Source organism: Poecilia formosa, unplaced genomic scaffold (assembly GCF_000485575.1).
Source record: "Poecilia formosa unplaced genomic scaffold, Poecilia_formosa-5.1.2 Scaffold655, whole genome shotgun sequence".
NCBI classification, from domain to species: Eukaryota; Metazoa; Chordata; class Actinopteri; order Cyprinodontiformes; family Poeciliidae; genus Poecilia; species Poecilia formosa.
Genome location: NW_006800594.1, coordinates 10,292 through 26,431, shown reverse-complemented (window position 1 = coordinate 26,431; position 16,140 = coordinate 10,292). Strand labels below are relative to the sequence as shown.

The 16,140-nt window shown below is 37.8% G+C and overlaps 1 protein-coding gene across 2 annotated transcripts; it reads right to left on the bottom strand.

The window, feature by feature from the left end:
- Positions 1–337: 337 nt before the first annotated feature.
- On the bottom strand, positions 338–11,904 carry ttc14 (tetratricopeptide repeat domain 14). 2 transcript variants are annotated; one of them, XM_007542083.2, is made up of 12 exons: positions 11,350–11,904; positions 10,079–10,206; positions 9,140–9,339; positions 8,464–8,548; positions 7,325–7,454; positions 6,508–6,663; positions 6,210–6,281; positions 4,660–4,779; positions 3,819–3,941; positions 2,544–2,661; positions 1,482–1,588; positions 338–1,381 (listed from the first exon to the last, which is right to left on the bottom strand). In XM_007542083.2, exons 1-12 carry the CDS (start codon positions 11,484–11,486, stop codon positions 553–555), a joined length of 2,205 nt encoding a protein of 734 aa, XP_007542145.1. In that variant the 5' UTR covers positions 11,487–11,904; the 3' UTR covers positions 338–552. The 2 variants fall into 2 exon arrangements, with proteins under 2 accessions (XP_007542145.1, XP_007542146.1); XM_007542084.2 differs by having other exon boundaries at positions 10,079–10,203.
- Between the last annotated feature and the right edge of the window lie 4,236 nt (positions 11,905–16,140).

Here is a 16,140-nt window from a genome sequence, read left to right as displayed (position 1 = left end):
ATAATCTGAGATTAAGCTCAGAAGTTTTCAAGAATAAAACAAATTTCTGAGCTCAAAGTTCAAAATTTGCAATAAAAACTCAAACATTTTGAGACGAATCTCAGAAATTTTCTAAAAACAAAAGTGAATGAGATAAAAAGTCAAATTTGAGGAGAAAAAAAAAACAGAAATTTTTTAATGAATCCCAGAAATTTTCTGAAAAACATAAAATAGAAATGTATTACTTAAAAAGATGAAAATGTTTCACTTTTGAAACAGAAAACTCCCAAAAGTGAAAAATGTCAGCGTAATTTCCATGTTTCTTCTAGAAAATATGTGAAATTACTCAAATTTTCTTTTTTTTGATGCAGATTCTTACCTGCTGAAGCTCAGAAATTTCTCATTTATTCTAGTAAATTTCTGAAATTAACCACTAAACTTCTGTTTTTGGATATTAATTTTTCTCGCTCATGAATGTCCATATTTATTGGGAGAAATTTGCTCCTTTTTCATGCATATATATCTACGATGGCCCTGATTCGCCGTCGTGGTTCTGGGTTTCGCGGCAGACTCTCATTTTTTTGCTTTGCCCCCCTTTTCTTTCTCGAACTGAGCGATCTGGTTGAAGATGTCCAGCAGGCTGGACGGCAGGTTCTTCTTGCTCCTGCCGTCTCCCTGGCCGTTCTGATCTCCACAACTCTCTGGTTTTTTACTCTGTTCTGGATCCGACGGTCTCCCTCTCTCCGTCTCCTCGTACCTACCGCCATCACAGGAGCTCCTGGTGGACGAGTCGTTTCTAATCCTGTTCCTTCCGGAATATTCCGGTTTCCGGGAATACTCCAGCTCAGCTGAAGAGCTGGACAGTTTCTTGGCGTGGTTCTCCTCCACGCTGCTTCTTTCTCTCCTTCCTGCTGTGCTCTCCTCCCTCCATCTTTCCCTGCTCTCGGTCCTGTTGTCTCTGGTTTTCCGTTTATTCGCCCCGCTCTCCGCTCTGTCCCTCCTCTTGCCCTGTCTGTGGGAAGAATCCGACTCTTCCTCCTCTGAAGCTGCTGCCAGAGAATACAGCCGGCTGGTTTTCCCGTCGCCCCCCACCCCGTCCTCCTCCGCCCCTCCAAACACCAAGCTGCCCTTTTGGTTGAGAAAAGTGGCGGAGGTGTTGGGAGGCGCGGGAAACCACTCCAACTCCTCCTCCTCCTCTTTCTCCATCCTGCCTTTCCCGCTCTTACCCTCCTCACTCTTCCTCCGGCGGTGCTTGCTTCTTCCTCGCCTGGACTTTTTCCGCTTTTTCTTTTTCTTCTTAGACCTCCTGCGGGACGAGGAAGACGACGACGAGGAAGAAGAACTACTGCTGCTGGAGGAGGATGAAGAGGAGGAAGAGGATCGCTTACGTTTCTTCTTTGCCCTAAAAACGAGAGACATCCGCTAAAAATCCTCCAGCTGGAAAAGCATTTTTGTTTGAAGAAGATTAACTCGTCTCAGGCTCTCGGCGAGGTTCAACCTACCTTTTCTCCTCTTTTAAGATCTTACGTAATTTCTCAGCGCTGGTCTGGCTGCTCGTCGCTTTGACTTCCTCCTTAGCAAGCGCTTCTTCTCGCAAGCGAATCGATTTCTTTACAGACAAGTAGCATGCAGGCAAAGAGCCCCGAGCGGCAGATCAAAACATTCACAGCGTTCAGAAAGCCCCAAATCACATCATCCATCCAGTCGCAGGATTATGTTTAAAGTTTAAGATTAACAAACAACAGTGTTGCAGAATGATGGAGAAATGAACAGAGTCACATATTTACCATGAATGTTGGCGGCGGCAGACGATTCCGACAGCGTTTGTTTTCGGGTGAAATAAAACGTTACCGTGTTTGGCAGCATGTTTACGCGCCGCGCACCGGTTCCCACGGGACGAAGAGTCGTTGGCACAGAGCAGTTTATGCGTTTCCAGCCCCCCACAAGGCAGGCGGCGGAGAGTCGGGCAGTCAGGAGGTCAAAGGTCAGAGTATAAGGTGGAGCAGAAACACAAACATACCAAACACCTCATCAGTATTACAAACCAGACGCCCAGAGACCCGATTAAACAGAAAAATAAACAGCTTAACGATTCATTGTCACAATAAATTAAACTACGGATGAATTAACATCACAATACAAACAGCAAACCAACAGTTTCTCCTATCAGCTGATCGTAATAACAGATTTTTCTTTATTTTATTTTTTATTGTGAAACAACAAAGGAATTTCTTTTCTATTCTATTTTTTTACTTTATTTATAGAACAGATTCTTTTAATATGAAAACCCCAAACATGCAGAACAGAACGAGTTTACTGAAAAATGTCAAGTTAAACATAAAAACGTTCCCATCAGATGAAAAGCTCATTTTGTTGAATCTCTACGAAATACAAAAAACCCTAACTTATGAAAAGTTGGAATAATTACTTGCTTTCATAAGAAAAATATAACTATTTAGTAACAAAGTTCTGCTTTTTAAAACACATTAAAGATGTTCAGATTTGTAGCTTCCCCTGTATTTTGACTTGTGGAGGCATCCTGTGCAGGTGTGCTGCCCGCTCACCTGGATGGTGTCATTGATGTTGCGCAGCGCGTCTCTGGCCTCAGGATTGGAGTCATCGAGAGACAGCGCTCTCCGGTACAGGCCCTCCGCCGTCACCAGTTTCTCCTGCTCCTCCAGTCTGTCAGACACAGAGCCCTCATTGTGATTCTGAAGCCTTCACGGCCCAGTTACAGCTGCCTGCACTGCAGTGACCTTTAACCTTTATGGGAAACTGGAACAAGAATTCAGACTTCAAGTTTCACTTTCGGAATTAACATAAACATCAGATGAGTTTTATTCCCAGATACACAGATTACAAAGGATGTCACAAAACAAATCTGGTGGTTTTTTAAAAATATTTTAATGGATTTTCATAATTTAACAACTAAATTCTGCAGATCTAATCAATTGGTGCTCATAAGCTGCTGTGATTGGACCGGCCCAGCAGGTTTCATGTTACTTCTGAATACAAACAGGATTTTCTGCATCAGTGAAACTTGTTACATAAAATTTAGATTCTGCAAAACTTGCTGAAATAATCAGGATTGTGTTTCTAAGCTTTGCTAATATTAAAGAACTTCATGCACTTGATTTTTTTTTTATTTCTGATGTTACGCTAAAACTTTCTGATTTATTTTTTTGTTTGAGTTTTTCTACAATGACGTTAATACGCCGCCGCAGGTTTTATGTGTTTGCTGAAAAACGTCTAGTTTTCAGTTTCTTTTGGGCTCAGTTAAATACATTTATTTTCAGTAATAAGAACAGGATTTGGGTCACTTTGTTTCAAAATGTTTGCTGTATTTGACCATGTTTCAGACAAAATAACAGCTGATTTGGCTGCAGCAAAGTCAGAATTTCAGTAAAAGTCTCTGGTCTTGGTTTTACTTTTTGTTAAAAATTGGTTATAAAAACACAAACCTTTGTGTTGTTCTTCACATTTGTCTGTGTGAGAAAATGATGTTGGTAACAATCTAAGTCTCCACCTGCATCTACAGGCCAAATTTGTATAATTTCTGAATTGCTGAACAAACAGCAGCAGGATGAAAAATCACAGATTTTCTGTTCAAAACTGCAGATGAAGATCAGGAGCGTTGAATGTTTTAAAGCCTCGTTAGTCTTAATTAACCAGCCTCAACCATCAGAGTCAGGCTTCTAATTCTTAAAACCTTATCTTAAGAGAAACAGATTTTAACCACTTTACCTTTTTTATCATATTCAGAAATAAGTACCAAAGAAAAACTTGGAATGGGGAAACCCTGTAATTTATTTATTTGAAAAGCAAAAGGCAGTGCTCACTGTTTTCCTCGCTCCACCAGAGTCTGGCAGAGATACTTCTTAGCATTGCGGTGATCCGGACAGTTTTCCAGAGCCAGCTCGAAGTCCGAGATGGCCTTCACCATGCTGCCTTTGTTAGCATATCTGGGGAGAAAAACAAAAGAAAATGTCTGAGATTTTAGTCAAACGGCTCCAACTTGATCTTTGCAGTACGAAGATCGATCAATCAATCAATCAATCAATCAAGTTACTTAATTCATTTTATAACATGAAAACAAAGAATCATCACACAGTCACCAATTTGAAACCAGTAACTAACATCACATTTTGTCAAGCGCCATCGTTAAAATCATCGATACACATCAAATATGTTGGTCAATGTTTCATTATTATGGTTCAAAATTAATCAGGTGTGTTTTTAGACTTGATTTAAAGGAACTCAGTGTTTCGGCTGTTTTGCAGTTTTCTGGAAGTTTATTCCAGATTTGTGGTGTGTAGAAGCTGAATGCTGTTTGGTTCTGGTTTCTCTAGAAACTGACGCATCAGTCGTTTAATCCTGGAAATGTTCTTCAGGTGATAAAAGGCCGACTTTGCAACTGTGTTTATGTGTTTCTGAAGGTTCAGATCTGAGTCCATTACTACACCCAGACCAATAAAAGGCAGCGAGCCAAAGACGCCTCACACTTTGTACTCAACAGGAAGAGGTGTTGGACTGAAAGTATTCTTCCTCATACTTCATATCGGCATGAGGAACAAATCAAAGAACAAATGCGAATAGCTGCTTTTTATCTATAAATCTGAGGGACAATTGAATCTGCACAAGATAAGCAAACAGACGCGTTAAACCAGGAAGTAAACCCACAGAGCTCCTCGCGCCACCAGCGCTTCCACGTTGTCGGTGTCGATTTCCAGAGCTTTGTTGTATTCATTCATGGCCTCCACGTGGCGGCCATGTTTGAAGTGGTCCACACCTGCGCGAACGCTGCAGAGAACAGGTTGGTATCGAGGTAAATCAACAAACGACCACAGATGAGAATGTATCTGTATTAGCTGCACCGGGTGCACCGAATTTTTTTTTGTCTGAAATGTCACTAAATATAGCAAGAAAGTCGCTGAGTTAACTGAAAACATGCAGACATGACCTAGTGGGGCTGTCTGTCAGTCAAACCTGTCTAACAGGAGAGGGCAGTGACAAAATCCCATTTTCACATCCTACTCTGGTTGTCCAAACTTTTTGCCATGTGGGACAAAATTTTAAACACAAAACAGGACAAAAACCAACCTAAAATCAAGAAAATAAATAGATATTTATTGTAGATTTTTACGACGGTGTTTAAGGGCCGTTGTAACATAGAAAAAAGGACTAAATTTCTGCCAAAATTTCTGAAATTTTGTGATTCTTTTTAAATTTTTCTAGAAAAAAATTCTAAAGAAAAATTTTCTCATTTGAAATTTAGAAATTTCCAACTTTGGTGGAAAATTTCTATCAATTTTCTATCAAATTTTATTGTTTTCTCTAGTAAATTTCAGAGGTTACACTCATAGTTTTTTGCAGACATTTAATACTTACTACTTTCATTTTGCATGTTTGTTGAGATAAAATAAAGACGTCAACCTTTCAGTTTCTTTTGGGGTCGGTTAAATACATTGATTTTCAGTAATAACAGGATTTGGGTCACTTTGTTTCAAAATGTTTGCTAATTTTAGCCAATTTTAAAAAAAGAATAGAAGCTGATTTGGCTTTTCAGTAAAGGTCTCTGGATAAACTTAGTTTTAGCTTTTGTTAAAAGTTGGTTATAAAAACACGAACCTTTGTGTTATTTACATTTTTCTGTGTAAGAAAATCATGTTTGTAATTTTTAATTGTCCTGCTGCAGCTATTGGTCAAGTTTGTATCATTTTTGAATTGTAGTTTGGGGCACAAAGTCAGTCCAAGGCCACAAACAGCCCCGGGCCGCGCTTTGGACATCTCTGCCCTAAATCTTAATATTTTTTTTAAGATTGGTGCTTTAATTTCTTTCCACTGTTGGTTCCATGACAGCAGAAATAAATATGACAATCGGAGCTCCATGCAGTCAGTATTTGGGGGTTTTTCTCATCACTTCCATGTTTTTGACATTCATTCTGTGCAAATAAAATGAACTTACTTCATTTTAAATAAACCTCAGCCGAGCTTAAAACACCGCGTTTGGGTTTTTGTTTCTGAATCATTCGATGAAAACAAATTTTATTTTATTTAACAAAAATGGCTGATTTCTAGACCATTGCTGAGGTAGATAAGATTGATGGATAAAATCGGTTTCACATATCAGTCGATCACTGATATCACAAATTAAGGAACTCGATAAACGGGCTGGTGGGTAAATCGGTGCACCCCTGATATTGACTATAAAGTTAGCAGAGTAGCGTTACCACTTCAGGGCCCAGGATGCAGACTGCTTCTTTCTGATTGCAGAAGCAAAATCCTCCTCCTGGAAAAGTTTACTGTGAAGAAAAAAAACAAAACCAGAAACTTTGTACAGTTTATCTGAGGTTGTGAGTCTGCAGGCCACAGTAATGAGAGAAATGCTGTTTGACTCGTTTGTTGCTTCTTTACTTTTGGATCCATGTGAGTATCAGGAAACAGAAGAACAAAGAATCAGAACGAGACGCGTTTCACTCCACACCTTCATTTTAAAGCCAAACATGAAGCAGTTTTCACGCAGCTCACCACTGTAACCCTCTCATCATCGACGGCGGGTTGGTGTCGCTGATTCCCACCTTCTGAAGCAGATACTCCACCACAGACGGGTTTTCGTAGCCGTGGCACCTGGTCAGGATTCGTTCGTACGTCTCGCTGGAGTCGGCAGCGGCGCGAACGCTACGACTGAGCAGCAAACACAAACAGGCCGGACACTGTAGCAAAGCCTGATGGGAGATAACTAGTCCCACACGTTACTGGAATAAACGATAATATTGTTTGGAGAATATTTTCAAGTAGTATGAAATATTATCAAAAGCCAATGAACTTTAAATTATAATGAACATTTCATAAAAAAAATTGGAAGACATTTTGAATATCCAAAATAAATAATAGAAACAACTAAATAAAATAAATAATGAACAAAATTATTCTTCAAAGAAATGTCTAGCTGAGGCCAAAGCAGCAGACTGAAAACTTAAGCAGTTTCTGGCAGAAAGTGAGAAAAAAGAAAAACGGATAAATCAAACAAATGAAAATTATTGAGCTTGTTTTAATTTATCATCCAATTAATTGATTTACTGCTTATTTCAACAAGTTTTAACACAAATAATGAACCTTAATGAGAACTGGATGATTATTCAAGTTGTAGGATTTTATCACTCAGCATTTTGAGCTAAACTTTCACATCTAATAATCTGCTTTAAACAAAAATATCTCCACTTTTAACACTTAAACTTCCACAGGCAACAAAGGAATCCATCAGTGTTTCATTACTGAGCAGCATGGCTGACTGGATTATTAGCTGCCAAGGTACTTGTAGCTAAACCTGATGGTGAGTTTTTACCTGTAGTGTGTGGGCAGATCTTCTCTGGTTATGACTCCCAGCTTGATGTGAAGCAGGTTAGGAGAAAGCGAGGCCTGGTGGAGGGACACTGTGATCTTCTCCTGGAACCGATCGATGTCTTTCACTCCGGCTGCAGAGCAAAATAAACAAACTGCTTCAGGAAAGATTCTTTTCACCATCAAATAAGATGAAAAACATCAGCGAAATATCAGCAGGGATGCACCGATCTGAAAATATCGGCCAGTATTGATATTATTTGTAGGGATGCACAACATCGGTATTTGTCACTTTTAGATTCTGGTATTTTCTGCCATTTTTATAATAGTCTTGTTATTTTTACAGAACATAATTTTATTTTTTGTTTTATCATTTATCTGCATGTGATGTTGTGTTTGTTGTGAAACACTTTGGTCAGCTGAGGCTGTTGAAAATCCACTACATAAATAAACTTTGACTTTAATTTTTTAACCTATTGGTGTCGGCCCAATAAATAAAAATGGGGAAAAAAAACAACCAATATTTACTTATTTTTAACTTGTTGTTCTCCAAAGGTGTCAAAACGGTAGTGAAATGCATGGAATATCGATAAATATCGGTTATCAGCCTTAACATTGGACATCGATAAGATGGAAAACATCTTATCGGCCCAACTCTTCTTATCGGTGCATCCTTAATTATTTGTAAACCACATTTAAGCAACAAGGCAGTTCAAAGTCATTTATGTAACAAAAAAAACTGTTACCAATAGTGAAAAAAGTGATAAGCATTATACTTGTCCAAATGCAATCATTAAGCAAATACACATCAAATATGTTAATAAATATTCCACTTTCTACTAATCAAAGAAAACTTTAAGTAAAAGGTTTTAAGTCTTAATTTATGGCTGTTTTCTGGAAGTTTGATCCAGATGTATAGTGCATAGAAGCTGAATGCTCTTCTCCATGTCTGGTTCTGGTTCCTGCTGACAGTCATCAGTCTGTGCTGATCAGACCAACTTTACAGTATTAAAGTAGCCTTAGCATTACGTCTGAAGGTGCTTCTACTTAGTGGCTTACAGACTGCAGCCTGACCTGTTCTACTGGATGAACCTTATATTGTTTCTGTGTTTATATTTCATGTTGCCGTTTCGTTCAACACACCTTTAATCAAGTCTCCGATCTGATAGTAGGACAGAGGATCATCATGGCTGCTGGTGGAGGGAATTTCCTTGACATGGCAGAGAGCCTGAGAGCACAAGCAACAGAAAATAGACAAAACAAAAACTGGACATCATAAACATGGCTGAGCATCATGTATTTATTTTAAATAGTGTTTTTAATACACCAGTAGCAGTGAAATGTGCATTCCAACTTCCAGTTAAAATAGTCTAGTTGTTAGGTTTCCTCGTAAAGCAGCTTTGCTTCATGTGATTCCTCTATGAAGGCCGTTTTATAGAGAATATTGTAAAAACATTGGAATTAAAACTAAAGGCTAAATTAATGTTGTGATTCTAGAGGTTCACATTGAGCCTGCAGTGAGCGCATGCATCTGTGTGAACAAAGAATAATGTATGTTATCTTTGTGCGCTGCAGTCCGGTTACGTTACATTGTGACATTCATGGAACAACAGTCATCTGACTTTCTGAACTGCTTGACTTCACAAACTGCACATGACAGAAACAGGATCTTTGGCAACAAATCAATTCCTATTGTGGGCTGGAATAAAGTATCATTCATACCTGCTGGCAGCCATTCAACAATTCAAGAGCTTCTGCACACATGAAAGCCGGGAAACTGACAAATCAGGATTTCCATAAGTTTACTGTGCTGACTCACAGAAAGTTCCAGGTCCTCTATGTCTCTCTTCAGGCCTCCTGCCATGCACAGCAGCGTGAGAAAGAAGCCGTATTCCCGAATGTTGTTGATGCGTCCCACCACGATGTCTCCTCTCTCCAAGTCCCTGTACATCATGGATCTTCTCTCCTCATACGGCAGCTCCATGAATAACTCCACGGGCGGCATGATGGCATAAGGCTCTGCAGCAGAACACACACATTTACAGAATTACTAAATGAACTCATAAACTAAGCTTTGCTTTCTATTTGTTTCATATTCATTCATTTTGTTCTGAATCTTGGTTTGTAATCTTTTTGTAGATGAAACTCAATAATAAAGTTAATTATTCACGTCTGGTTTTCTAACCGTAAAACCAGACACAGATTTAAAAAGAAGCAGGTTTAGTTTGGTGAGGTTTGGTTTCAAAAAAACTAAAACTTACCAAGTAATTTTGGTCTAGTTTCTAGTGCAAATATCTTAGTAATCTTCAAATAAGGCAAAACTAATTCAAAAGTAACTTTTCAGCAAGAAATGCAGCCTTGTTTTAAGTAAATAATTCCTTAATTTTGAAGGAAAAGTTATATTTCCACTGGCAGAGCATTTCATTTTTAACATTTTCCCATAACTGAATTCATCTGCCAATGGAACTAAAACTTTTTCATCAACATTAGCATAAAAACAAAGTTTTGCACACATCTGCATTGGAAATGCAGCAACAGTCTGCAGTCAGAGGCCTCTTCAGACTGACTGCAAAACTGACTGCTACTGCAGATCCTTCCTGCCCACAACATGAGAAACCACAACGACTCCTTGAAGATACTTAGATGATCTGAGTTACAACATTTAATTTTTCTTTGGACTAAGTATTATTGAACTGAATTTCTAAAACCTGGTCTGCGCTTTAAAAGAAGCTTCTAATTTGAGTGGATCTACACACACCTCCGTCCTCCTCCTCTTCGTCGTCCTGCGGTGGCGGGTTGGCGGTCTTCCACGCCGGGCAGAAGAGAATGTCAGCCTTCCTGGCGATGAACTGCTCCACCAGTGGACTGGCATGTTCATCACCTCTGCTTCACACACAACAATTAAACATCTAATTAGCAGCTTTCCCATAAAACCCAGTAAGTTGAGTTTGGCACACAGAACAGTTTGAAAACTTTACTATGCTGCTCTGTATAATGACAGAGATAAAGTTAAGAATGAAGAATGAGAGAAAGTTAAAGGACCAATTTGTACATTTGAAAAAAAATCTAATTTAACAAAAAAAAATGCTTTTCAAAAGCAAAACTTTATATTAATATCTCATGTCAGGCAGCTGCGTTGATGTTTGCAGGAAGGCATAGATTGACACTGCGACCTTGTGACCCTGCATTGGCAAAGACACAAACCATGAAACCAGAACATGCAAACTAACTTTGTAGCTCCTAACAGGAAATAAATTAAATAAACATGTAGTTGGGATGTATTAAGCACGTTTGTTCAATATTTAAGATTATCAAACACTTTTAAATGAACTAAGTGTAAATTGTTCTGTTTCACAGCCTCATTTCCATATTATTTCACAAACAATTAGTATTTTATTGTTTGTAATGGAAAAATAGATATTTGGATCCATCCAAGACCACTGTGGGTGGGTAGTTTATCACATTGTTTATTATTTATAGTGAAAAGTTAAAGAATTTTGATTTATCTGAAAAACAGTATTATGGAAAAAAGTTATTTTGACTCACTTTTTGCTCCATGAGAACATCAATAAATTTGACAGTATGATTAAATGCATCTACTGTGCAGAGGTTAGTGATACAAATCAAGCTTTCTTAAGTAAGTAGTGTTCTGAAGAAACCTATTTCAAATGGGAATGTTTTTTATAATAAATGTATTTGAGTTTGTGATGAATGACTGCTGTGCAATGCAATCACAGCCACAGTTACCTAAAAAAGAACTGAGTTTTTGAGTTATTCTGATATCATGTTTATCGATATCAGAATACTATAACAAAATATCGCGATAAAATTCTAACTCCTTATCGCCCACCGCTAGCAACATGTTTTTAAAAATGGCCCGAAGGCTTTGAAATAGCCGTTCCTGGAAAGACAATTAAGACTGTGAATCCCGTGAGGCATGTGACTAAAATGTGATAAATTACGTGCACGAATAATTTTAAATTCAGGTGTAAAGTCGAAGAAAAACACGAGTCCGACATGCTGCCATACCTTCCGTCATACGTGGCTTTGCACAGGTCAGTCACCACCGCCTGGAAGTCTGGGTTTTCAGTTTGCTCACATTTCAGTTTGTTGAACAGCGTCTCTCCGTGATGGACCAGACACTGCCGCAACAAGTCCCTGTCCATGCTCTGTTCCTCTCACCACACGCCGTCACATTTTTCACAAAACAAACACTCCAGACGACGGTTATCACTAACCGTATGAGCTTAAAAACGTCTAAGAGAGGTAATCGTTCATAAACATAAGTAACAGTAAGTCGAAAACAGACAGGGGATTGTTTGTAATTTAAGCTTTAGCGTTGTTTTGAGCAGTTGAGGCTAACAACCAAAAATGCTAATACACGCAATAAGCAGACAGTGTTATTTAAAACCCTTGAAACGACACACAATGCTTCCAAATATAGATAAAAATGTATATAATATTCATTTAACCCAAACAATCCAGACCATTTGCTACATTTAGAAATAAAAGTAAGCTCAAATACTGTAAATTGAAACCGTAGCTGTTAGCTCCGGATCATCGCGCATGCTCACATTGTGTTACACTGAAATGAGCAGACAGAAACAAGTTGTGGCTAGGAACCATAGTGACGGTCAAATTTTGACTTCTTATCGTCATTTTTGAATCCCTCAAAGTGTTACTTTAACTTATGTGAGAATATTATGTGTTTTATAATTTTTTTGGCTAACAATTTTGTCAAGAGTGTTCTGCAATAAACCAGAATGTTTAGAATAGAATAGAATAGAATAGAATAGAATAGAATAGAATAGAATAGAATATACTTTATTGATCCCAAAGGGTAAATTGCTTATTTGTTGAAATCTACTCCACCTTTGGTAATAAATACAAAGTATACAGAAGTTCTAAACACTTCAGATGTATGTTTTTAAATATTTTTTTCTTAATTAAATTGTTAGTCATCTCCAATCCTGGAGATGACATTTGTTGTATAATCTAATATGTAAAAAATATGTAAAATGCTAATAAAAACAACAGATTGCTCAAAACACCAATAGATCACATGCATATTTTGGTATTTTGTGTGATAGATAAGAAAAGAACTTAAAAGAACTGACATTAACAGCGTACATACAAAACCTGTTTGACAGCCTCACTACAGATTTCCTGTAAAAGCAAACAAAAAGTAATGGTAACGTCAAAGGGAAAAACTTTTGAAGGTTTCAACATCTGAGGGAATCAGATAATCAACAGCGTGATATTTAGAAAACTTGAATAAAAAAATAAATGACAGTGGCTATATGCAACCACACTTCTGTTCATCATAAAATGTTGGTTTTTATTATCTTTTAAAACAATTACCAGGTGAGTATTGATGTTTATTTATATGTGGCTGCCCTTTCACTAGTAAATATTTTTTCTAAACCTGTTATTAACTTTTAATAACATTTTCACGATCTTAATGAAATAAAACTTTTATGGCTGAACTTTTTTTTATAGTTATTTTATTTTACACCTAACCCTACATATATACTGTGGTTATTCAGCTGTTGAGGTTATGGAAACTAAAAGTAATGTATTGGGCTGACAATCAATTTATAAGTTTTCATAGACAAAACAATACTTTGTCTATTGTTTTGTCTATAAACAAAATAGACAAAATAATACTCAGAATGTTTAGGTAGCTGAACACCACCGTTCTTTACTGTGCAGTAAAAGGTTATTCATTTCGGATTAAGTTGTTAATTTACAGATCTGATCTACTGAGTTGGTCAACGAATAATTCAAACAATAGAATATATCATTTAAAAAAGCATCAGTTTTGTTTTTTTTAGAAAAATATCCAGATTTACTGGAATAATTTCAGTTTATCCTGCATATTTTTTGGTGAATTTCTGTTTTTGGTTTATTTTGTCTTTATCTAAAATATAAACAACACTTAGCTGTGTTACTCATAATAATACAACACTCAGTAATGACATGTCGCTCCCTCTTTATTGCTGTGGGAGGAGCATTACACAACCTTAACCACATGCACCAACAGAGATTATCTGTCTGTGCAGAACAGTGTAAAGGACAACACTCTACACCATGGATCATAAAATCATCATCTTCTTATGTTTTCTTGGATACATTCATGTGTCTTCAGGACAGGGTAAATATTCACAATAAATTCTATAATTGTTCTTGATTTTTCTAAGTAAGGATCATGTGAGATATTATTATAAGAGAAGGTAATGTGACAAATAAATGCAATAAATGAAATGCTAGGAAATATATTTAGTTGTGTCTGTATTCGAGGTTTCACTGCCAGGGCCGGCCACAGCCATTTAGACACCCTAAGCACAAATTCTTTGTGGCCCCCTTTACACCTCACATTGGCAATCATTCTGAATTTCTGACCGTTTTTCCCATAATTAAATGGTGCGAAGTTACAGGTTTACAAAGAAATAAGATTTTAAGTGGGATTAAAATGAGGAAACAAAATACAATGAATGAAATGTAACAAGGCGGAGAGCAAAACAGAACTAGAACTCATCCTATATACAGTGTTATTTCAAATATGTTTAAATATTACTCAAAGACAACACAAGTAAACACAAAATTCAAATTGTAAAGTAGGTGTCTAGTGTTAAGCTAGAAAAAAATCCAAACCTGCGTGGCCCTGTGTGAAAAGTGATTTCCTCCAGACTCCAACTGGTTGGACCAGCTTTCATGCCAGCAACTTCCGTCAAGCGGGTGCGATGAGTAGTACAGTTTCTTTTCCAGACAAAATAAACAAAGGATATTATACCCAGTTTTAGTTATGAATGCTAAATATAGTTCGTTAGTTAGACGTTTCCCCCATTATTTATTATTTTTATTGATTTCAGTTAACAAAAATGGTTTCTCAATTTCAGTTTCTGTTATTTTGTTTTAGTTAATTATAGTAACCTTAGTCAGTCCACAGTTTTCCCAGAAGTCACTGGGATCATTAAGATGTGTTCTGGAAAACTGAGATGAGCACTGATGCTCTTTTTGTTCAGCAGTGGTTTTCAGCTTAGAGCTTTGTTATGGCGGAGGCAGAAACTCTGACCTTAACTGACGTTGTTGTGGGGTGTTTGGTGACCTCTTGGACCAATCGTTGGTCAGCCACTCCTGCAAAGGTTCACCACTGTGCCATGTTTCCTCCAAGTGTGGCTTTAGAAATGGTTTGGCAACGCGGTACCAAACCAGATGGATTGCTCTCAATTACTTTTTGCCCCTTTTATTCCTGATTTTTTTGGATCTTGTCAAAATGTCTAGCTTTTGAGAATCTAAAAGCTAGAGATGGAGGTCTGAAGTGAAGTCAGACCTCCTTGACTTCACTTCGTCAGGGAGGTCTTATTGTTGTTATATGTTTTAATTGAGAACAGATGTGGCAGGAATCAGGTCTGGCTCTGGCTAGAGACGTTGAACTCAAGTGTGATAAGCCACAGTTAAGTAACTTTTTTTAACTGGGCAATCACATTTTCCCACAGGAACATTCATTTAAAAACAGAATTTTGTGTTTACTTGCTTCCTTTGACTTTTCTCACTCACTGTGTATTATGTCAGTCAAAACAAACACCTATGAATGCTGAATAGTCATCCCTTCTAAAACTAATAGTATTTGTTTGTTGAACTCATTCTTAAAATCTGACAATTTTATGTATTTCTTTTTCATTCTTTCCTGAAAATGTCTCCCAGATTAAGGAATCCCTGTCCAGTAGCCCAGACCTCAGCTCTCAGTGAATACTGTGCACAGCTTTAGCCAAAGGGCGTTTATGTTTGTTCTAAATAAGTTTATATGTTGCTTTTGTACAATGTTGTGAACAAATTAGAATTGCAAAATGCATATGCAGTAAAAATGTGAAGCATCACATCCAATGTCTGGTACTAATTTAGCTCAGGTAGAGTAACTATTTCAAATGGCTGTGTAAATGGTGTATGTCTTGAGCATTTTCAGGCAGCGTCACCAAATCTTACTTTATTGCAGTATAAAACACTTCCAGAGAGAACTATAATGAAAACATGGCAGATTCATTTAACTAACTTGTACATAAAAATGGTGTCAGGACTTTTCATGTTGATGACACTGACATGAATGCTTGGTATTTATGGAATGAGCTGTCCATTTTGAAGAAGTGACTCACATTTGCAGGTTATCAACCAGGTTTCATTTAACACATTATTTGCAGTGCCATTTAACACAATATATTTTTGCTAATACAATTAATCTACAATTGCAGGATCTACAACTATATTGCCAATGACAACAACTGCCCCAACATCGGCTTCCCAAAATACTACATTGCCAACAACAACTGCAGCCTCAACAACTACTGACCAAACTACAACTGTAGGTTCAATGACTCCAGCCACAACTACAACTGTGGCACAAACAACAGCTCCAGACCCAACAACAACTCCAACACCACCACCAGCCCAAACGACATCAGCTCCAGGGCTTCAAACTGCTGGCCCAACAACGACAACACCATCAGTCCAAACGACATCAGCTCCAGGGCTTCCATCGACAACACCATCAGCCCAAACAACATCAGTTCCAGGGCTTCAAACTGCTGCCCCAACAACGACAACACCATCAGGTCTAATAATAATAGGTCCAGGGCTTCCAACTACTGGCCCAACAACGACAACACCACCAGCCCAAACAACATCAGTTCCAGGGCTTCAAACTGCTGCCCCAACAACGACAACACCATCAGGTCTAATAATAATAGGTCCAGGGCTTCAAACTACTGGCCCAACAACGACAACACCACCAGCCCAAACAACATCAGTTCCAGGGCTTCCAGC